The following is a 24,609-nucleotide window of genomic DNA, read 5'->3' as shown; positions in this document are numbered from 1 at the left end:
ATGCATCCATTTGGGTACAGTGCTGCAGTGATGATTTCTCCGTCTCTACCCCCCCTCGCCACGTGATAGCAGCAACCAGAAACTGCTGCTCCCCCCGCCCCGTGACAATAGCATCAGCGATGAAAAGGAGACACTGAGCAATATGATTGCTGGCAATATATTGCTAGCAATATATCGCTAGCAATCATATTGCACCGTGTGTACACAGCATAAGTAATTACCCAACCTGGCCAAACAAGAGCTTCCCAACACATAGCATATAGGAGGAAGCAATACTGACCACTATGCCTACCCAACAGTCCGTCAGCTAGATGGCAGGCGGCGATTATATATACATGTCAGACACCACATTAGTAACCTGTAAAGAGTTCTGTATATTTATATTATATATACTTTAATATTCAGAGATAAATATAAAAAGAGCAGCAGTAGACATAAGACTGTAAATTATAACAGTGATCTCACCCCAGGGAGAGAACGGAAGTAGATACACTTGTAAATGAGCCCCTGGGTGTGACCATTACACAGCAAAATATATGAAGTCATCCCTGGAACACACAGTGTAATGGCGGCTACATCAGACATCGACACACACATATATATATTTCCCTTTCTCATGCAGAGCAGAGCTTTCTGTATAACGCAAAGCTCTGCGAAGCACCAGTCTGACATCAGCAGAGTACAACTCATTTAGGGACCACCTTCCCTGGACGGCTTCTCCAAGTTCTTAGATCCAGCAGCACCTGGTTTAGACAGTCCATCCACTGGTCCTTCTCATCCCTCGTGTCTGCGGAAATCCAGTTTCTGGTCGCCATGGAAAGCAGAGAACAAGCATCGCATTAGCGAGCATTACAGGAGAGATGCATCCATTTACGTACAGTGCTGCAGTGATGGTTGGCGCTATACAAATAAGGGCTACTTACTTGGTGAAGCACAATGTGTTACGGCACTGTGTGACCAGAGTGTCCAGGTCATCTTCTCGCTGAGGTCTCATGGTGATTAGCTCCAAGGTGTGAGCGCGGGCACAGGATTCTCTTGTGGCTGCCTCGATCCTGGCACTAATGCAGTTGATGAGATTTATTCTGGTCAGAGGCTCCTGTGTAAGAGTTAACAGAGGTCAGGGAGTCCATCGCTAATACTCAAATCATCGCCATGTCGGCTGCCTCACCTTAGTGGTCTCCTGGTCAGGATATGCCCAAAATGACAAACAGTTGCCAGACAGAACACACCAGCATCTGTGCCAAGCTCCCAAGCCACCGACATCCTCAAACATGGTCTACAACGAGAAAAAAGGATGGACATGGGAAGACCACTCTATTGGTGACCAACGGCACAGGCCACCAGTGCACAGACTTACCAGAAAGCCACTGCACTCTACAGACGAGTGGCTCTGACACTGCAACTTCAGGTACAGGTTCCCCTCCAGGGGTGATAGAAAAGGCACCTAGATGACAAAAAGACAATGAGTTCCAATAGTGACGTTGGTCAGCAGGTTAGTAAAGCCAATGTAGCGTAAGCAAGAGAAGGACGGCTCCCCAGTGCAAGCGCGACCACCTCCACAGAAGGACATTACTGTGAGTTACCAGAGCCTCCCGCTGTACAGTCTATACAGTAAAACTCATGGCAATACAATAGCTACGGTCATTTCTCTAACACCTACACCAAACGCCAGAGGACTTACAACAACCCCATTACACCACAAGACGGGGGAAACCCCTGTCTTGGTGCAATGGTCAGAGGTAACCACTAGAGGCTACGACACAAGCCAGGAGAATACATCAACATGGAGCAATGGTTAGAGGTAACTGCCCAGAGGCTGCACCACAAACCGGCCAACGTGGTGTACGCCAACGTGGTGTATTGGGGGTAGATATATAGCAACAGCTTGAGACGATAAAATAAGATGTAAGTCCATCGAGTTTGACCATTTATAAAATACTATAGTATCCCTTCTCCAGTATTTCCTTAGCCCTTAGATGTGTGAGGCATCTGGGGAGGGGTGTGTGTGTGTGTTTTGATGTGTGAGGCATCTCACACTGCGTGGCACATCAGGGGAGAGATGTGCGAGGCATCTCGCACTGTGTGGCGCATCGAAGGAGGGGTGTGAGATGTGAGGCATTTTGCACCGCGTGGTGCATTATTGGTGGGGGGATTGTGTGAGGCATCTCGCGTGGCATATAGAAAGTGCGAGACAAGTGTGAGGCATCTCGCGCCGCGTGGCGTATCGGGGGGGGGGGGCGAGATGTGAGACATCTCGCTCTGGGTGGCGTATTGAGGGGAGATGTGGGAGGACACATTTGTATGGCTCAAGATCACTGATTTAGCAACTCACAATAAAGCCAAACTGACCACAACAAACCTACAGCAGAAGGAACAGGCCATGCACCACACTATTGCTAGAAGGTACAATACAATCCAAGAGAGAAATCTGTAACCACCTTATCCTGGAAATGATTTCCAAGCAGACGACCAACTTTTCCTTCCAATTTCATCTAGGAGACAGGTGGGATAGAGGTGAGAGAGAGAGTGCAAGGCTTGGGAAGAGGGGGTAGAGCTAAAAGACAGCCAGGAGGGAAATGAATAAGGATATAGCTACCAGAAGAGGAGTCTAATGGGGTAGTGTAGTCTGGGAGGGAAGCGTGATGAGCAGGGAGGCCACACGACTGGTGCAGAAGCGTGGTGAGCAGGGAGGCCACACAACATGTGAACGAGTTAGCAGAGTAAGGGCTGGAGAACCATCAATAAGTGAAAGGAAAATGCTAGCACTGTGGGGAGGCAGAAAATAAGGAGGGTGCATGACACCAGGACGCAGAGGCCAGAGAGGCGACGGGACGCTGGAAGGCAGAGGCCAGCAGTGAGGGGACGCCAGAAGGTAGAGGTCAGAGAAATGTGAGGAATAGGGAATAAGCCAGGCAGTATATACATATTGGGAGATGATCAGATGAAATCCTACATTGGAGACATTAAATAAGAGAGGGGGGTACAATTTGCCAGTGTACCAAAAACACATTTAATATGTTCCAGTTATATAAATGAATTTGTTTTGGTAAAGTGCAGCTTTGGGGGCACTGACATCCAAACTGAAGGAAGGCATTACAGCTGTATAATATGTAGCCCCCTCTTTCCAGAACATTGACACAAAAGCTACTTTATGGACATGTCTGGGCCAGTCCTTTGTTATTTCCTCAGCAGCTAGGCAGGCGCACAAGGCCTGGTGTGGATTCCTCAGCAGCTAAGCGGGCGCACAAGGCTTGGTGTGGATTCCGCAACAGCTAAGCAGGCACACAAGGCCTGGCGTGGATTCCGCAACAGCTAAGCAGGTGCACAAGGCCTGGCGCGGATTCCTCAGCAGATAAGCAGGCGCACAAGGCCTGGTGTGGATTCCTCAGCAGCCAGGCAGGCGCACAAGGCCTGGCGTGAATTCCTCAGCAGCTAGGCAGGCGCACAAGGTCTGGTGTGGATTCCTCAACAGCTATGCGGGCGCACAAAGCCTGGCATGAATTCCTCAGCAGCTAAACGGGCACAAAGCCTGGCGTGAATTCCTCAGCAGCTAAACGGGCACAAAGCCTGCCGTTTGCATTTGGAAGAGGTTGCTGGGAACCCATCACATTCAAACACGATTCCCATATAAGAACATCTATCAGACATAGCGGGAACCTTAGAAACGGAAAAAATCAACAGTTTGAGGGCCAGATGCACCAGGCTGCAAACTGACATTTTTCAAACACAGCAGCTAGGAGTTGATTGGCTGTGAGCTCAGCAAGACAGAAAGGCCAGGACAGCCACGGATGGAAGGATTGCAGGAACCTCTCCACAACATCCAGATGCATAGGGATCACTGTCCAGGAGGTGGAGAGATCATCTGTCCAAATCAACGCTGTTCCACCACTGGGATAGCAAAATCAAATTTTTGCCTCTCTGTGCCTTATTCTGGGATCTGCAAGTGATGATCCAGGTTGTGTCTCACCGGGTCCAGGACAGAACAGTAACACCCGGTGATCTATACTTCATTCTAGAATCTTACGTGTCACACTCTGAAGGCTTTTCTCCATCCCAGAGGAAACCAGAACCTTCCTTTATTAACAGTATTACAGTTGTAATAGAATAAAGGAATATTCCTGCCTGTGACCGGATGCCTGCCTTCGCTGTCACAGATGGGGATCTAGCCAATAGGGGATTCCCTCACAGCCAGTAACAGCCCATTACTGACTCCACCGTTTATGCAGTGGGCGGATATATATCTGCCACCACCAGACTCCTACTATGTGGTGTCTAAAACCATGGATACAGATGGGGCAGGCCTCTACTTTGCTGGCTAATCTCCAGAACGTCACCGCTGGCGATCCGCCAGCAGCCTGGCTCACCATCTGACTGAGACGCGTATGCGTCTCAATCTGCGTCGGCTGGGGCAACGGGAACCCTGTCCGTCTCAGCTTCAGGTAGATGGACAGGGTTAGTGGGGGGTGCGGGCAGGCGGCGGGGACCCCGGGTGACCGTCGACAAGCCGGCGGTGACCCGGTTGAATCGCCGTCGGAAGGGGTGCGCGCGCGTCCCCTTCTCGCTATACAGATGGCGCTGGCGGGGGATGGCGGCTGGCATCGCCATCCCCATCCCCTGCAAAGATGGGTCCTGCATCATCTGTACTTGCACAGGTCCACATACTGGCACCCGAAGCTGACACCTGACTGGCATCTGCTACTTCCTTACAGGTCGCTTGACTGACAAGGCCACTGCATTGGTAGCTGTCAGAGAGCATGGAGATGCTGAATTCGTACCAGGAATGGTGGAGGACAGGACTACTTTTGTAGTATTCCTGTTGGTCACAAGATGAAGTGTCATCTTGAGGCAAAGAATATTTGTTTGCTCATATATAAGTCCTGAAAAGGACCGTTCCCTATTGCTAGGGGGCATAGCATACAGATGGTATAGCAAGACGATACAAGCAGGTGTACAATTTACACAAGGTAGTAGTCCACTCACATTAAGGGCCTGAGCTGTGCACGAGTTGGGCACTTCCACGCTTACCATTGACCTCTATGGATAGAGGGGAGTGGTTACTCCCCTGAGCCCCAGCCTACCTGGGGTGTTAGGAACAGCCCAGGTGCCAGACTGTGCAGTTTGGGTGACTTCCCGCCAAAACACACACACACTCACTTCCAGAGGTCTGCCATGGGACCCAGCTCACATCTCTAGCCCACATTGGAGCTCCAGGGATGGGTAGCCCTGATCCCCAGCCACGGTCTCCTGCCGACTGAGGGAGAAAACACCAGGAAAACACTCATATTGTTGTACAGCTGATGTTCCTGCTACCTTACCTGCAGCTCCTAGCTTGGAGGCTGCCAGGGAAGGCATTGTTTTGTTTTTGTTGAGGAGGCTGGGGGGGAATCTAGCTGCCCACACAGAGCCCTGGATTCCACTGGGACACTGCAACCAAGTAAGTGCATGTTACTTTTACACAATAAATTTTCCAATACACTTAAAATATTGTGCGTTACACTTTATATTTTAAACCTGTGCACAGCACGAAATTAATTCATTTAAAATACATGTCTGGTACTGTACTTAGATCTGGGCTTCCTTAGCCCTGCAGCCCAGGAAAGCTATGCTGGCTATAGCGGCTTCTGTACCCCTGTACTGGCTATCCCCCCCCCGCCTGGAGAGAAGGGGTTTACTGTACACTGCAGCTGCTGAGAGTGGTATGGAGCTGAAGTGCACCCATACCTCCGCTTCCCCTCCGGTGCTGGGTCCGTATATCCAGTTGCAGCACTAATTCGCCTCCTGCTCCCCATCTCAGCTGATCCGGGGCTGTGGGCATCACACGGCTGCCCGGGAGCCGGTGCTGCTGGAATCCGGCTCCCACTTATCCCTCAGACATGCTACCACAGACAGCTGCTGCCAGAGGGGTCTGACCCTGCAGACACCCAGGCGGTAATGGACGTCGGTGGGGATGTTGGAGCAGGAGCGCTGAAGTCTCGCTGACTGTAGCGCTATACCGCTCAGTGTAAAAAAGAAAATAATAAACACTTGACAATAAAAAGCTTGCTTTATAGCAATCCCAGGAGAGAACAAACTGTTGCACCTGCTTCCTGCAGGAACCAACAAAAACAAGATTTAGGTCTTACCTGTTCCTTTGTATGGCGCTGCAAAACACTTGTGGCGCCTTATAAATAAAATAAACCTTTTTTCGGGGACGTCAGGGGCCACAGGCTTAACAGTGGGTAGTGGAGTGAGCATTCCAGCATCTCTAGGGGTTAAACTTCTTACTGCCTCCCAGAGCAGCCAGGCTCCTCCCCTCATTTACCCAGCCTTCAGTCCAGGAAGCTCAGATTTAACAAGCGAAGTCAGGAGACAAGATAGAAGGCAGAGAAGCGCCATACAGAAATACATTCTGAACACAGGTTAGTACTCTCAACAAAGGAACTAGATTACTAAACCGTTAACTTAACTGTAATGTAACTAAAACAGGTGTGGCAGGGAGTGATCCCTGTGGCCCCTGACGTCCTCGAAAAAAGATTTAACAGGTAAGACATAAATCTGGTTTTATTCATCGCAGCAAGTACACTCTGGCCAAAAGCAGAGTCCTGGGAGGCAAACTTATCATACGTGTAAAAGCGCAGGAAGTATTGGCGGCTGTCTAAGTCGCCATCTTGCAAAGTTGCTCTGCTGTTGCATCTCCCCCACCAGCCCAAGACACACCAACCTACCTCGTGGAATTAGCCCGAACCCTCGCAGGAACCGGGAGGCAGGCGCCCAAGTATGCTTGCTTGACGACAGATCGAAGCCAGCTACCAATTTTCTGCTTAGTAACAGGCCAACCTCTCATTTGAAACCCATAGAGTACAAAGAAACGGACTTCCGAAAAGCCTTAGTGCGGCGCACATACTGTAGATTTGCAAAGCACGGATCACATATGAAACGTAGACAGCACCTCGAGGAGGTGAGAAGGAACGGTGCAAAGAACCGCCCTGTCCTGATGGAAAATCAGGAAAGGAGACTAACAGAACAGGGCTGACAGGTCAGACATCCACCGGGCCGAAACAATCGTCAACAGAAGAAAAAAAAAAAAAAAAGTCTTCCAGGTGAGACAATAAAGGTCCACCAACTGTAATGGCGTAAACGGTGGGGCCTGAAGAGCTCCAAGTACCAGGGAAAGATCCCACAGATCGACTGGGGGAACAAAGGGAGGTTGGCTACGGAGAATGCCCTGTATGAGAGAGCGGACATCCTGCAGTAACGCCAATTTGTGGAACAGGATGGACAAGGCCGAAACATATACTTTCTGCACTATTGGGGACATATGTGTATCCCACCCCCATTTTCATTATCCACACCCCATGTGGCTACAGCTCTCAGAGCGCTGACCATGCCCCCATAGCAGAAAAAATGGGGGATGTAGCCTCACAGGAGTACCAGTAGCATGCGCAGATGTCCCTTCTCCTCTGCCTCCAGTGTTGGGAGGTATGTATGCAACATATTGGACATTGCAGTGTGTGGCATAGTGTCTAGGGCATTGTGGTGTGTGGCATAATATGTCAGGGGCATTACAGTGTGTGGCATATTGTTTTAAGGCCATTTTTTGGCTGTTATGCAGATTTTTTTTTTTTTTTTTTTTTATTTTAGTAGCTCTTCAGACGGTTTATTTTGTAGCGAGTAGCTCACAGCCCAAAAAGGTTGGAGACCACTGGCCTGGAGCATAGTTGAGATGACCCTAGAGTTAGAGCCTTTGGCTCTTAACAGTGAGGTATCAACAGTCACCCCGTGAAAGCCAGACGTTGCAGGTTCGGATGTAGACACGGACCCTGAGTGAGCATGTCTGGACATAGAGGCAGGCAGATCGGCGTGGCCAATGACCATGCCTGCAGATCCCGGGATAAAGATTGCTGAGAAAGCAGTCATCTTTTTTTTCCATTGAAAAATGCAGGAAGCCTCTGCCATTGCAGGTCGGCTAAAAGCCACCAGGATATGGAGATCCGTACGGCCGGTGGCAAGGCAATCCGGTGGGACCGAACATTAACCTAGGATCCTGACCACTTGGTGATGAACTCTCAACGTAGTTTAGGAACTGCATACCCAAGTAAAATGTCGATACCATCGAGCCCAGGACCATCATGCAGGCATGAAAGGACACCAGCCTGAGGGAGAGGAGATGTCATACCCGGTACTGTAGAGTCCTGCAATATTCCCCTGGAAGATAGATTTGTTAGTGAACAGAATCCAACTGGGCTCCCAGATGTATAATCAACTGCTGGAATCACGTATTGTGCAGGTACGGGTCCTGGATGTCCAGGGATGCCATGTAGTCCACTGGTTGTAAGGCCAGGACTCCATCCTGAACTTTGAGACTTGGAACGAAGCGGTTGAACAGTTTTAAGTTGAGGATGGGACGGAAAGACCTGTTGGCCTTCTGGACCAGGAAGAAGCTGGCATAGAAACACATGCCTCGCTGAGGCACAGGGACTGGTATTATGATGCCCGACAACAGTAGGTTCTGGATAGCCTGCTTCGGAGCTCTGTGCTTTTCCAAGTCGCTTGGAGGACTCATGGAAAAATCGGATTTTGTACTTACCGATAAATCCTTTTCTCCGAGTCCACAGGTGGCGCTGGAGTTCAAAGTGGGGAATAGAGGGCAACCATTAGGAGCTTGGGCACTATAACAATTTTAACAGAGTGGCTAGCTCCTCCCCTCTACAGGCAGTCTGAAGATTTGTGCCTGGAGGGAGCTGGGGATACCACTCACCCAAGAGGAGAATGCATCGCACACATGTAACATACAAACAGGATATAAAGCAAGATGGATATTTTGTAAAAAAACAGTCACACAAGAATACAAGGGAGTTCCAACAAACTCCCTGGGTGACAAGACAAGGCGCTCAACTCAGACACTCTTCTAGCTGAGGCCAATGCCAAAAGAAGGACCGTTTTCCAGGTAAGGTACTTTAGGTCCACAGTCTCCACAGGTTCAAACAACGGAGATTGCAGGAAGGTAAGAACCAAATCCCACGGTGTGGTGGGAGGCCGGAAAGGAGGTTGAAGGCATAAAACACTCTGAAAAAAGGTCTGTATCTGCGGTAACAAGGCAACCTTCTTTTGGAAGAAGATAGAGCTGAGACTTTCACCTTCAAAGAGCCTAGTCGCAACCCCGCCTGAAGGAAAAGCAACAGGCGTGCCAATTTGAAAACTTTAGGAGAGACCCGACGGCCCTCACACCAGGAGACGTATGCTCTCCATATACGGTAGTAATGTACCGAAGTTACCTCCTTTCTGGCCCGCAGCATGGTGGGAATGCCCGCACTTTTTAAGATGGCCCTTTCAGTAGCCAGGCCGTTAAATGTAACCGACCTAAGTCCAGATGGAGGAAGGGACCTTGAGCCAACAGGTCTTCTCGCAACGGCAAGGGCCATGGTTCATCGACGAGCAGAGAGGTTAGACTGGTATACCAGGATCTGCGCGGCCAATCAGGTGCTATCAGTAGAACCGTGACATCATCCCTGCGGATCCTCTGCAGTGTCCGAGGAAAAGGCGGGAAGAGGTAAAAGTACTAGTAGTTCCAAAAGAGTGTCAGCGAGTCCGTGCACAGTACAGGGGTGACTGATGGTTGAGTCGAGATGCCATCAGGTCTATCTGAGGGTAACCCCACTGACGGATTAAACACTGAAATACCTGAAGATGAAGCATCCATTCCCATTGATGTACCTTGTGGCGACTGAGGTAATTGGCTTCTCAATTCTCTATGCCCGATCTGAAAACCACTGAGATAACCTCGAGATGGTCCTGCGCCCAGAGGAGAATCCGACTGACCTCTCTCATTGCGGCCCGGCTTCGAGTTCCGCCCTGCTTGTTGACGTAAGCCACCACCGTGGTATTGTCCGACTGAACTCGGACTGGCAGGCCTTGCAAGAGGTCCTCCGCTTGTAGCAGGGCATTGTATAACGCCCGCAATTCTAGAATGTTAATGGGGAGCAGAGCCTCTTGTGGAGTCCAAAGACCCTGACATTGGTGACCCACCATGACCGCCCCCCAACCGATGAGGCTGGTGTCCATCGTGAGCAGTGTCCATGACCATACGCCGAACCTCTTTCCCTGAAGGAGGTTGGAGGAGTGGAGCCACCAGGAGAGGGACATCCAGGCCCTTTGTGAAAGAAATTTGATAAACGGTGAGGTGCGAGCCCAACCATTGCTGATAAAGGCATTGCTGAAATGGTCTGGAGCGGAATCGTCCGTATTGGATCGCCTCGAATGCCGCCACCATTTTCCCCAAAAGACAAGTGCAGAGGTGTACTGATACTCGGCGGTGTTGGTGCACCTCTCGCACCACGGCCTGAAGAGATGCCGCCTTGTCTGCTTTTTTTGGGAATGGTTCTAGACACTTTCCAACTAACAGCAGATGCAGGGACGGATGGAGCTGTGACTTCTGTAGATTGAGCATCCAGCCATGAGCTAACAGGACTTCTCGAGTTTGCACTATATTGTCGAGTAACACCTCCTTGGAAGCTGCCTTCAGTAAGAGGTCGTCCAGGTAAGGGATCACCGTTATGCCCTGGGACACTTGCATCATTACCGCCATGACCTTCGTGAAGATCCGGGGCGCTGATGAAAGCCCGAATGGTAATGCCTGAAATTGGAAGTGGTGTTCCTGGAGGGCAAACCGTAGGTATGCTTGATGCACGGGGCAGATGGGTATATGCAGGTATGCGTCCTTGATGTCTAAGGACACCAAAAACTCTTCTGGTTCCAGCCCAGCGATGACAGATTGCAGGGATTCCATTTTGAACTTGACTACTCGTAGGAAGCGATTGAGATCCCGGAGGTTGAGGATGGTACGTGCCGAGCCGTCCGGTTTTGGGATGAGAAACAAGCTGGAATAGAACCCCTGACCTTGCTGGTAAGGAGGAACCGGGATGATTACACCCCTGGAAGGGGAGAGCTTCCACTGCCCTTTTAGACTCCGCATCGGCCTGCCATTGGCGCAACCAGAGAGCTCTTCGTGCAGAAATGGAGAGGGCCGAAATGCGGGAGGCGACTCCACAGACATCAGATGATGCCTCGATTACATAGGCGTAAGCTTCCATAATGTGGTCTGCTAAAGTAGCAAACTGAGCTCAGGATATTTTTTAAGCTCCTGGGAAAGCTGTGAAGCCCAGGCTTCCATAGCCTTGTTAAGCCAACAGCTTAACTGTGCTGGGCGTTGAATCACCCCGGCTGCGGAATCAATTGTTTTTAAAGTCGCCTACAACTTTTTGTCTGAAGTGTCCTTGAGAGAAGACCCTCCTGGAATTGTAAGCACCATATTTTTTTCTGCTAGAAAGGGATAGGAGTTCAGAAACTTGCTGGACACCTGGAAACGTTTATCCGGGTGAAGCCAAGCCTCCTTTAAGAGGCGATCCATTTCTTCAGATACCGGAAAGAATGCCGCCGGCCAATCTAGGGGAACCTCAGAGTCCACTATGTTTAGACAGGATATGTGATGTGATCCTTGTAGCGCTCAAATATAATAAAGAGATGGAAAGAGTTACGTGCGTCTTTGCCTTGTGCGGCCAAGATGTAGAAAGTGTCGGGGGAGGCGTGGCCACGGCGGTGCGGGAGTGAGGTCGGCGAGTGAGCTCCCTGGCAGGTAGATGGACGCCTGCTGGAACTGAGCCCTAGCCCGCCCCCGGCAGCCACAACCCGGCTGACCCGGAAACTATTGCCCGGTCCTATACTGACGCCGGCACTGCAGCACGTGCAAACGCCAGTAGACGCTAGCAAGCCCCCAGACGTCAGCAGACACTTGCGAGCCCTCAGCCTGAATGGGAGCCGGGGAGTGCAGTGCCGCCGCTCATTCACGGCATTTGCACTTGGACGGCGCATTGGAGGGGTGACCGCGTCCAGTAACGGGTGTGTGCCGGAAAGCCCTGCTATCCTGTAGAGACGGAGGGTCGAACATCTGAACCAGAGGATGGAACGGTGAGAGCGTTCCCCGCTATTATCCCCTGTGCGTGAGAACCGCAGCTTGGACCAAGTGGAGAGGCAGTAAGGAGGGGGTAAGACCCTGCCTACAGTCAGCTGCAGTAGCTGGAGGGAAAACTAACGCCAATCTCCACGTGTCGACAGATCAGAGGTGGACACTGAACTCTGCAGAAACCAGCAGCAACACCCCGGTGCAGTATCAAAACTTATTCATTATCTATTCTTGAGTACGGATTTGACGCAAAACTAAGGTGCTGAGTGGGAGATTGTAGACTTTTGTGGTAATAGGCTTGATTGTGCTGGACTAAATTGAAATGAGTAAATACCGGAGGTCTTAGCCATTAGAGCTGGGCATTTGTATATCTTGGTCCGATTTCCTCTCTCTGCACCACGGGTCCCTTTGATTTAGCTTGACTGCTACTGGATATAACAGCTATAAGACCTTGGGACTAGTGCTATACCCTATCTCTGCTTCTGGTGTGGATGCAAGAGAGGGCAGAGAAAGTTTTCATTCCCTCTGCCTGTCTCCTGAGTTACATCCTGACGGTTGTTAACTGGTATCTATACAGTGCCTAGGCGTCTGAGTTAACCCTGCTTTAGCGGAAAAGTGACCACAGTATCAGCAAAAAGTCGGCAGTGTAACTGGACAGAGTTATTGGTGCTATTTAATAGCTAATTGGACAGAATCGTTATTGTCTCTCAAACAGCTGATTAACATTGACTTTTTTTTTTTTGCCTACTGGGACCTGACGCAGTTGTGCGTCCGTTGAGGCAATAACTAATTCACTGGGAAGTTTTTTTTTCTTTTTTTTCTCTCTATGGGTCAGATGTACTAAGCTTCAAAAGTGATAAAATGGAACGTGATAAACCACCAGCCAATCATCTCTTAACTACCATACTCCATGCTGTGTTTGAAAAATGATAGGCAGGAGCTGATTGGTTGGTGGTTTTTCACTCTCTATTTGATCACTTTTCAAGGCTTAGTACATCTCGCCCTATCTGTAGCTGGGACATACTCCAGCCGTTTGTTGAGAGTCGGCATAATGGGAAAAACTGGCAATACAGCGGCTGCTGCCCGCCTCGAGAGGTACGCCCGGGCACAGGGTGGGACCTCGGCACAAACCCCCATGTCGACACCACAATCTACCCCGGTAAAAAGTAAAAGTCCACCTAAGAGACCAGAAATTACGCTCCAACAAGTGCTGGAAGCAATTAATAATAGTGAGCAACGGTTATCTGAGCAAATTCACACTGTCCAGACAGAAATATCATCGATTAAGTCCGAGCTCAAAACTGCAGTCGAGAGAATTACAGAAACAGAGGCGCGAATATCGGCCCTGGAGGATGCAAATAACCAGTGGGGTCATAAGGTTAAAAATATATCTCAACAAATGTCAGAAATGAAGTCTAAACTATTGGACGTCGAAGGGAGATTAAGAAGAAATAATCTCCATTTCGTGGGCTTGCCCGAGCAGCAGGAGGGTGCAGATGCCCCTAAGTTCATTATTAAATGGCTGACCGATAGATTCGGTAAAAACTCCTTTTCAGACCAACTGGCTGTGGAAAGAGCCCATAGAGTGCCGCTCAGGCCCTTACCGCCGGGTGCCCCCCCACGAACACTAATTGCAAAATTTTTGAACTTTCAAGACCGTGACACTGTACTGCGGTTAATCCGCCCAGAGGGGCCACTTGAGTGGAATGGGACCCGGGTGCCAGTGTTCCCTGACTTCGCATTAGAGGTCCAGAAGGACAGAGATAAATTTATTGAGATTAAAAGAAGGCTTAGGGAATGTAACCTCAAGTATTCTATGATGTTTCCTTCAAAGCTACGGGTAGTAGCCGACAACGAGACAATTTTTTTTTCATACCCCTAACGAAGTGGCAAAATGGCTGGATAACCGGGTCCCGGGGGATCGGCAGCTGGCGACGGACTAGGCAGACGATAATAATATGCCTTAAAATATAGTCCTTCTGCCAGGGAGCTCCTTACATATTGGTGGCTTATTTAGTAGCCTCCCTGTGAAAGGGGGATGTCAATGGTGTTATCTATGTTGTATGTTTATTTTGAGGTCTTTTTTTGTTTTTTCTTCCTTTTTTGTATGTCTTTTCAGTATTTTGTCAGCAGGATGGGAATGGGGGAGGGGGAATTAGGTATGCCAGGGGCAGATAGGTATACAGGGTGGGGGGTGGGCGGGTACGTGTGGGTTGCATACAACATAATGCTGTGGCGGCAGAAAAAAAATGGAAAACGGGGAATGGAACGGAGATATGTTCGGGAACCATGGTTCTAACTTAAAATGATTAGCGTATTGTCTTGGAATATAAGGGGCATAAATGACAAGATTAAATGGTCGCTGGTGCTAAATCAGCTTAGGCACTATAATGCAGATGTGGTCTGCTTGCTTTAAAACACACTTGGTGGGAGGAAAATTAATGGCACTGAAGAAGCCGTGGGTTGGATATTCCTACCATGCCTCCTTTACATCTGCGTCCAGGGGTGTTTCAGTCTTAATAAAAAAGTCTGTCGCATTTGTCTGTAACAAAGTGAAAACTGATTCTGGTGGTAGATATGTTTTTCTTGATTGCACAATTAATAACAAGCAGATATTGTTACTTGCAGTATATATCCCCCCACCCTTTTCATACGAAGTCCTTACCAAAGCAGCTGAATTTGCGGCCTTGGCGCCGCATGCCCCTGTGGTCTGTTTAGGAGATTTTAATAACGTGCTGGATCCCCAGGTCGATAGGAGGAGTGCGGGGCCCGGGCAGGCCAGGGGGAATAAGGGGTTCGTAGAATTTATAAATAATATGGGATGGGTGGACCCATGGAGGGAGCATAACCCTAAGACAGAACAATTTTCCTGTTATTCGTCATCGCACCAGACCTTCTCCCGGATCGATCTGGTTTTGGTCTCCCAGAGCTTACTGCCTCAGGTTACTGGAATAAGGTATAAACCAAGGAGGATCTCGGATCACTCCCCAATCATGGTGGAACTGGCCGAGACTAGCATGAGAGGGCAGTGCTTCTGGAGACTAAACCCAAATTGGATAGAACGTATAGGGCAGAGCGAGTCTTTGATATCACAGTGGGGTGAGTTTTGGGACCTTAACCAGGGGTCAGCCACAACGGCAGTGATATGGGATACGTTTAAGGCATATGTGAGGGGTACCTTTAAAAAGTGTATAGCAGAAATGGAGAGAGAGTAGAAATAAAATTTTAGAAAAAGAGAAAAAGTGTGAGGATCAAGAAGCAATCTACCTGCAGCATAATTCAGATGATACACGAAAGGAATGGCATGCGGCCCAAAAAATATGGTTAGAGGCATTAGAAGAGTACTTTTACATTAGAAAATGTAAAAGTAATGAGATATAGGTCACAGAGGTGATACCAGCATTCTGATAGAGCAGGTTACTACTTGGCATTTTTGGCACAAGCTGAAAGCCCCCCTAATATAATTAGAAGCATAGAAGATAGAAGTGGGAATCTAATGATAACCCCTATACAGATTGGCGAGGCCTTTAAAGAATATTTTAGCAACATATATTCTACCAAACTGCAATATAGTCAAACAGAAATACAAAGTTATGTTAATAGTATAGAGCTCCCAGCACTAAACACGCTGGATAGTTCTAGCCTTGAAGCTCCCTTGACAGTAGAGGAGGTTATGGTAGCGATAAAAGAACTCCCATCTGGGAAAGCCCCCGGTCTAGACGGGTTACCGTCAGAATTATATAAAAAGTACAAGGATACAATAGGGCCACTTCTTCATGAGGCACTTAGCGCAAGTTTTGACCAGAATGACATAGCAAGGTCAATGACCCAAGCAAATATAGTAGTTATCCTTAAACAAGGAAAAGATCCGAAGTGTATGGATTCATACAGGCCTATCTCCCTCTTAACCTGTGAAGCTAAAATTCTGGCAAAAATACTCGCGGCCAGACTTAATAAACATATATTAAAAATTGTGCATCAAGACCAGACCGGTTTTATGCCCGGGAAAGCGACATCACTTAATCTTCGGAAATTATATAGCCACCTCCAGATGCCAGTAAAGAGCGAGGGAGAGCCAGTGGTGGTGACCCTTGATGCAATTAACGCATTCGATTCAATAGAATGGCCATATTTATGGACTGTCCTTAGGGCTTATGGAATAGGGCCCAATTATATAAAATGGTTGCAGTTGTTATATACAAATCCAAATGCTAGGGTCACCATAAATGGCTGGACCTCGCCAGCATTTACTCTTGCCAGGGGGACGAGGCAGGGGTGTCCCCTCTCGCCGGTCCTCTTCGCCCTGGCAATCGAACCTCTGGCATGTATTATCAGGAGAATCCAAAAATGTGTTGCTTTAGACTAGGGGATGAGAGAGATGCTGTATCGTTATATGCGGATGATCTGCTTATTTATCTATCTATCAGATTACAGCACTTCTCTTCCCCTGGTCCTTGAAATAATCCATGAATTTGGGAACTACTCGGGGGTTAGAATGAACTGGGGTAAATCGCACATTCTCCCACTAGATGGCAAAATACGTACTACACTCCACCCCCCCCCCCACCCCCCATACCCACTGGGTTGGGTATCAACATTTAAGTACTTAGGGATTATGATATCTTGCGACCCAAAAGAATTTATACAACTAAACATTCAACCAATACTAGAGTATATGGGCAAAAAATTCAAATCTTGGCGAAGATTGCCATTAACAGTTACTGGCAGAGTAAATTTACTCAAGATGGTGATCCTCCCCAAGCTTATATCCTACATCAGTCCCCGGTATTCCTTCCTGACTCACTATTTAGAAAAATTAATAGTAGGATGTCTTCATTCACTTGGAATGGGACTAGAGCAAAAATCCGGCTAAACACCCTGATGAGAGAGAAGGCTGAGGCGGGTTTGGGGTTTCCGGACCTCAGAGCCTACTATGTCTCAACCCAACTGGCACAAATTAAGTGCTGGATTGTGGAAGAGCAGAATAGCAAAATAACGGCAGCCCTTGTAACCTCGGTAGCTCCAGGGATGAGTGCCTTGTATAAAATTCTCCAGGGACAGGTGCTGACCTCCGACCCCCCCTTAATAGTCCAGGCCGTGAAAATTTGGAGAGAGACTAATAGGTATATAAAATTTAGACAGATAGATCTAGACCATCCAATAGAAGACACTAAGATGTTAAGTGAACTACGGGAGCTACAGATAAGGGAGGTCTGGGGGCCATATACAATCGTTGCTCTTAGTCAGATATACAATGTGGATGGGATTAAGTCATTCTCTCAACTAAAAAGTGAATACAGGTTACCGCAGACACTGTTTTTCCGTTTTCTTCAACTGAGGCACGCTCTGGAGGTCCAATTCCCCAATTTACCCCCAATATTTGGAGAATCACCAATAAAAGTAATATTAAAATCAAATGATTGGTATCTAGATTATATAAATGTATTAATAGGCATAAAAGCAGTGATAGCCTGATAGAACTAAAAGAGAAATGGGAAAGGGACTTAGGGGGTATAGGGGAGGAGGAGTGGAATAACGCAAAATCGGTAATATCTAAAGCGACAAATGCCCTTCGGGTGCAACAAGTCCAATTATATATATTCCATAGAGCATATATGTCACTGCCTAGGATGATTAAATTTGCAGGTCGAACCTCGAGTGTATGCCCAAAGTGTAAAGGGGATGAGGGTACTTTCTTCCATCTGCTATGGGACTGCCCAGAGGTTGCCGCCTTTTGGGGGAAAGTTGTGCATGTATTGGTGGATACTAGAATTCCTAGAGAAACTATGACTGCGAAATGTTGTATACTTGGTGTGATAAAGGGAACCAGCCTACAAGCGGGGGATAAACCATATATTGTTAATTTGGTACTTGTGAGTTATCTGGGCTGCCGATTTTTTGATTGTATGCCTTAAGTTAAGGCATACAATCAGATGCGATGCGATATCGCATCGCATGCGATCATCGGATGCGATGACCCGATTTTTCCATAGGAATCAATGTTAAAATGGACTGAGTCCATTTTAACATGGAATTCAATGGGAAAAAGGGGTCCTTTTCATACCCCTACTATCCAAGTGGGCATGGAGTTGGATATAAACCTGTGGCGAGCGTAGCGAGCCACCGAGCCCGAAGCGTGGCGAGCCCCGCGAGGGGACGGTATTCTGTGTCCCCTCGCGGGGCTCGCCACGCTTCGGGCTCGGTGGCTCGCTACGCTCGCCACAGGTTTATATCCAACTCCATGCCCACTTGGATAGTAGGGGTATGAAAAGGACCCCTTTTTCCCATTGAATTCCATGTTAAAATGGACTCAGTCCATTTTAACATTGATTCCTATGGAAAAATCGGGTCATCGCATCGCATCGCATCCGATGGTCGCATGCGATGCGATGCGATGTGCCCAATCCGACCCGATTTAGAAATCGGCAGCCCGGATAACTCACAAGTACCGTTAATTTGTGCGCCTTAGCAAAGGTTATTATAGCGAGGACATGGATGTCAGAGAAAAGCCCCGTGATTCAGACATGGAGGGCTCTGGTAAATTATACGGCCAGACAAGAAAAACAGGTACACAGTAGTAGGAAGACGCTGAATAGATATACAAAATTATGGCATAGATGGACCACTTCAATATATTGGGAGCACGATGATTTTTAGTGAAAGTTCACACACAGAGCACACACAGAATATATGGTGAATGGCAAACCATATTCTGGTTCGCCTCTTGAAAAATGCACTGTTAATTAGTGCTTAATAGGAGTATCTCACTATAGATTTAAGATATTTTAAAAAAATAATAATAAAAAAATAAATAAAGTGGAGGGAAATATATATATGTAATATATCTCTTCACAAGCACTAAAGAGAAGTGGATAAACGTCTATTACGTTCTTTGAGCGTTATAATGAATATGTTAGGCAGTAGGAACACATAGTCAAAATCGTGGTTGAGTATATTCTATGGGCCAGATTCATAGTCTGGGAGACTCAATGTAGGAAATCGAATCTGATACAAGGCCTAATGAGGCTAATCGTAGTGTGCTTTATCTTCTTCTCCGTCTTCACTCACTATCCTTTATATTCACATTATTTTGAGCGGTGTAAAATATATGTTACTATGCGTAAACACACAGTTAGGATTGTGGTTGATTATATTCTATGTGCCAGATGTATAGTTTGGGAGATCTAGTGTAGGAAATCTAATCTAATAATAGGCCTTAGGAGGCTAATCGCAGTGTGCTTTATTTTCTCTCCGTCTTTACTTACTATCCTTTATCTTCATATATTTGAGTGTTATAATATACATGTCGGTTTGTGTAAATTCACAGTTAGTATTGTGGGGGAATATAATTAGCTATTCCAGATTGATATCCTGGGAGACTTAATATAAGAGACCTAATCTGATACTTGGCCTAAAAGAGGCTAATCGTAGTGTGCTTTGTTTCTTCTCCGTCTTCACTTACTATCCTTTATACTCACACTTTTGAGCGTTATAATATATATGGCGGTTGGTGTAAACACACATTCAGGACTGTGGTTGAACATATTCTATGGCCGATTTGCTCTTAGGAGATACATATCATTAGAAATAGTGTAGTATTGAATACCGAGTAACACAGTTCGTCCACCCATGCCTACCTTAGCTTTCCAGATGAGAATAGAATTTAATATGATGTAGCCACCGCCATGGCTTTAGTATAATAATATTCTGGGAAAAAAATGTATCCATATGCTGCATGCTGCTAATTATATGGTATGTTGAGCGGTATAAGATGAAACATCTGGTTTAACCCCTTCCCGACATTTGACGTACATTTACGTCATGGCCGGGAGGTACTTCCCGACACATGGCATAAATGTACGTCATGAGTTTAAACTGTCACTGCGTCTCGAGACGCAGTGACAGAGGGACGATGTCTGCTGTCCCTGACAGCAGACATGTCCCTGCATGCCCAGGGGGGGCTGCGATGCCGCCCCCCCGTCGGCGATCGCTGTGATTGGCTGTTCAGTGTGAACAGCCATTCACAGCGTTTTCCTGTGTTACCAGCGAATCAGACGCTCGGTAACACAGGTGTCAATCACCGCCGGGCGTCAGGGGGCATGAGGGGGTCATCGGTGACGATGACACCTCACCCCACCCTCACCCCACCTGCCCCCAAGGCTGTGATTGGTCCGTGGGACCCACGGACCAATCACAGCCAAGGCGCGACATTTAAACTGACGGTGACTGCGCTGCAGACGCCATTCCGGTCTGGAATAGCGTGCAGAACGGTCACCGTGCCTGCCTGCCGTGAATACCGACCTGATCCTTGCTAATACTTACCTGATCCTTGCAAATACCTTACCTGATCACCTTATCACTGCTTGTAGCGTGCTGGACGCTTCCTGGATCTGACTTCCTGCTGCAGTGTGATAGAGAGATAGAGAGAGAGATAGAGAGAGATAGAGAGATAGTGACAGAGAGAGCTATATTTTGTGTCTGCTACCCCCCCTTTTTGGGGGTGCAGGGGTTTTCTATATATAAATAACTGTCAGTGCTGCTGCTGCAGTGTCATACAGTGATAGATAGTGATAGATAGTGAGAGGTAGAGAGATAGAGAGATTTGTGTCTGCTACCCCCCCTTTTTGGGGGTGCAGGGGTTTTATTTTATATATATAACTGTCAGTGCTGCTGCTGCAGTGTCATAGAGTGATAGATAGTGATAGATAGTGAGAGATAGAGAGAGATAGTGACAGAGAGTGATAGAGAGTGTATATTTTGTGTCTGCTACCCCCCCTTTTTGGGGGTGCAGTTTTTTTTTATACATATAACTGTCAGTGCTGCTGCTGCAGTGTCCTAGAGTGATAGATAGTGAGAGATAGTGAGAGATAGAGAGATAGAGAGAGATAGTGACAGAGAGTGATAGAGAGTGTATATTTTGTGTCTGCTACCCCCCCTTTTGTGCTGATCAGTATATCTGTGCTGATCAGTATATCTGTGCTGATCAGCAACTTTTTGGGGGCGCAGAGGTTTTTTTTTTATATATATACCTGTCAGTTGCTGCCAGTTGCACTGTCAGTTGCACCAAAGGTTGTGCACCTGCTGTCCCTCACTGGTAATCAGTGTCGCATCACTGATCACCTTTTTTTTTTTTGTGAGTGCTGTGGGGTCTTTTTTTAATTTTTTTTTTACACACACTGATTTTGTGGGTGTCCTGTGGCCACTGTGCGCCGATCAGTGACGTACATCACTGATCAGCTTTTTCGGCACAGGGTTGATCAATTTTTTTTTTTTTTTTGATCAGATTCCTGTTGCCTTTGAGCGCTGTTCAGTGACAGACGTTACTGACCAACATCTGTGCTCAATTTTTGGCGCAGGACCTTTTTTTTTTTTTTTTTTTTAACCCCTTCAATTTTTTATTTTTAACCCCTTCATTTTTTTTTTTTTTATTGGTATAAAGTATTTTTTTTTTCTGCACTACATACACACTACACACTACATACCCCCCGGGTTGAAATAAAGTTTGTACCCCCCCCTACACTATACACGTGTTGAAACATTTCACTACCAGTAACACAAAAATAAAAATGGCATCCCAAATGTCCTCCCAAATGTCCTCCCAAATGTCCTCCCAGTCATCCAGGAGAATGTATTCAGTGGAGGAGGCATATGCCATGCTTGCCTCTGACTCTGACACAGGCAGTGATGCAAGCGGGGAATTTGAAGGATTCGTCTTAAGCTCCTCTTCCTCCTCTGGTGATGAGGGACCCCCTCAAAGACGCCCCCGTAGATCAGCTGAGATTCCCCCCCCCAATAATTGATCTAGTATGGACCCCACCACCAGACAATTTTGAGCCCCAGGTTCCTGAGTTTTTGGCCATGCCAGGAATCCAATTTGATTCCACAGGTCTCAGAGAAATTGACTTTCAAATTATTTTTCTCTGATGATTTTATAAATTTAATGGTGGACCAAACTAATTTATATGCCCAGCAGTTTATTGCTCAAAACCCCACGTCATCATTTGCTAGGTGGACCCCTGTAGATGCAGTAGAGATGATGACGTTTTGGGGTCTGGTGTTTCATATGGGCATAGTAAAAAAGCCAGAAATTAGGCAATATTGGAGTACAGATGTTCTGTACAGTACTCCATTTTACCGTATGGCCATGCCCCGGACTCGATTTGAGACAATTCTTAAATTTATACATTACACCAATAATGCACAGTGCCCACCCAGAGATGATCCCACCTTTGACCGGCTATTCAAAGTCAGGCCGGTCATTTCAGTGCCAAATTTGAAGAGGTGTACATCCCTGAAAAATTTATTTGTATCGACGAGTCCCTTATACATTTTAAAGGAAGGGTTAAATTCCGCCAGTACCTTCCCAGTAAGAGGGCAAGGTATGGCATAAAAATGTATAAACTGTGTGAAAGCACCTCAGGGTACACCCACAGGTTTAGGGTTTATGAAGGGAAGGATTCAAGAATTCAACCGCCAGAATGCCCCCCCTCCCTCGTAGGTGTTAGTGGGAAAATTGTCTGGGATTTAGTGCACCCCTTCCTGGATAAAGGTTATCACCTCTATGTGGATAACTTTTACACTAGCATCCCCCTGTTTAAGGCCCTTGGTTCAAGAGGTACAGCAGCTTGCGGTACTGTGCGCAAGAACCAAAGAGGCCTCCCAAAAACGCACATTGCCCAAGTAATGAGAAGGGGTGAAAGCAGGGGAATATGCAACGAAAATATGTTGTTGGTCAAATATAAGGACAAGAGGGATGTCCTTATACTGACAACAATTCACGGAGACAGTACCACCTCCGTCCCTGTACGAGGTACCAGTACCCACACCTCAAAACCTAATTGTATCCTGGATTACAATAGGTACATGGGCGGAGTGGATCTTTCAGATCAGGTACTGAAGCCGTACAGTGCCCTGCGGAAAACAAAAATCTGGTACAAGAAGGTGGCCGTGTATATCATCCAGATGGCACTGTATAACGCTTACGTGCTATTCCGTTCTACCGGCCAGAGGGGGACATTTATGCACTTTCAAGAGGAAGTCATAAAGGGCCTAATATTTGGGAACCAGCAGGCAGAGGGCCCCAGTACTTCTAGTACTGGCCCCCGTATTGTACCAGGGCAGCATTTTCCTGATGAAATCCCCTCCACTGGAAAAAAGGGCAGGACACAAAAAAGGTGCAAAGTTTGCTATAAAAAGGGAATAAGAAAGCAAACTATTTTCCAGTGTGACACTTGCCCCGACAAACCCGGCCTATGTATAAAGGAGTGTTTTAAAATATACCACACATCTATGGAATATTAGGTTCATAATTTCACCGTGCTTCGGGGGTCTTGCTAATGCCACATAGCACCCACCATTCATTCCACCAGAATCTGAGCCGCAAAATCCAAAAATCACTCCTTCCCTTCTGAGTCCTGCCATGCACCCAACTGGTATTTTTTGGTCACATGTGAGGCATTGCCGTACTCGGGAGAAATTGGGGCACAGATTTTGGGGTGCTTTGTCTCCTTCATTCCTTGTGAAAATGAAAAATTTTGAGCCAGAACTGCATTTTTGTGTAAAAAAATGTAATTTTTCATGTTCACTGCCCAGTTTTATCAAAATTGGTGAAACCCCTGGGGGTTTGAAATGTACACTATACCCCTAGATGAATTCCCTGAGGGGTGTAGTTTGCAAAATGGGGTCACTTGTGGGGGGGTTCCACTGTATTGGTGCTTTGGGGGTCTTGCTAATGCGACATAGCACCCACCATCATTCCACCAGAATTTGTGCTGCAAAATCCAAATATCACTCCTTCCCTTCTGAGTCCTGCCACTTTTTGGTCACACATGAGGCATTGCCGTACTCGGGAGAAATTGGGGCACAGATTTTGGGGTGCTTTGTCTCCTTCATTCCTTCTGAAAATGAAAAATTTTGAGCCAGAACTGCATTTTTGTGTAAAAAAATGTAATTTTTCATTTTCACTGCCCACTTGTATCAAAATTGGTGAAACCCCTGGGGGTTTGAAATGTACACTATACCCCTAGATGAATTCCCTGAGGGGTGTAGTTTGCAAAATGGGGTGACTTGTGGGGGGTTCCACTGTATTGGTGCAACATAGCACCCACCATTCATTCCACCAGAATCTGTGCTGCAAAATCCAAAAATCACTCCTTCCCTTCTGAGTCCTGCCATGCACCCAACTGGTATTTTTTGGTCACATGTGAGGCATTGCCGTACTCGGGAGAAATTGGGGCACAGATTTTGGGGTGCTTTTTCTCCTTCATACCTTCTGAAAATGAAAAATTTTGAGCCAGAACTGCATTTTTGTGTAAAAAATGTAATTTTTCATTTTCACTGCCCACTTGTATCAAAATTGGTGAAACCCCTGGGGGTTTTAAATGTACACTATACCCCTAGATGAATTCCCTGAGGGGTGTAGTTTGCAAAATGGGGTCACTTGTGGGGGGGTTCCACTGTATTGGTGCTTGGGGGGTCTTGCTAATGCGACATAGCACCCACCAAAATTCCACCAGAATCTGAGCTGCAAAATCCAAAAATCACTCCTTCCCTTTTGAGTCCTGCCATGCACCCAACTGGTATTTTTTGGTCACATGTGAGGCATTGCCGTACTCGGGAGAAATTGGGGCACAGATTTTGGGGTGCTTTTTCTCCTTCATACCTTCTGAAAA

General features: G+C 47.2%; 1 protein-coding gene across 7 annotated transcripts in view; it reads right to left on the bottom strand.

The window, feature by feature from the left end:
- Nucleotides 1-358: 358 nt before the first annotated feature.
- The window catches only part of LOC146045303 (anillin-like), a 107,599-nt gene continuing 83,348 nt past the window's right edge, over nucleotides 359-24,609 (bottom strand). For 3 of the 7 annotated variants that reach the window (XM_083164060.1, XM_083164059.1, XM_083164062.1), the window contains exons 20-24: nucleotides 2,439-2,492; nucleotides 1,358-1,444; nucleotides 1,169-1,276; nucleotides 924-1,096; nucleotides 359-804 (exon numbers count right to left, since the gene is read on the bottom strand). In XM_083164060.1, coding sequence (XP_083020186.1) covers nucleotides 687-804; nucleotides 924-1,096; nucleotides 1,169-1,276; nucleotides 1,358-1,444; nucleotides 2,439-2,492 — 540 coding nt within the window. In that variant the 3' untranslated portion in view covers nucleotides 359-686. The remainder of the gene's footprint in view (nucleotides 805-923; nucleotides 1,097-1,168; nucleotides 1,277-1,357; nucleotides 1,445-2,438; nucleotides 2,493-24,609) is intronic. The other 4 variants (XM_083164061.1, XM_083164065.1, XM_083164064.1 and 1 more) reach the window with 2 other exon arrangements.

Source organism: Crinia signifera, chromosome 11 (genome assembly GCF_055691185.1).
Source record: "Crinia signifera chromosome 11, ASM5569118v1, whole genome shotgun sequence".
In the NCBI taxonomy this organism is placed as follows: Eukaryota; Metazoa; Chordata; class Amphibia; order Anura; family Myobatrachidae; genus Crinia; species Crinia signifera.
This window is presented reverse-complemented; position numbering and strand designations above follow the sequence as displayed.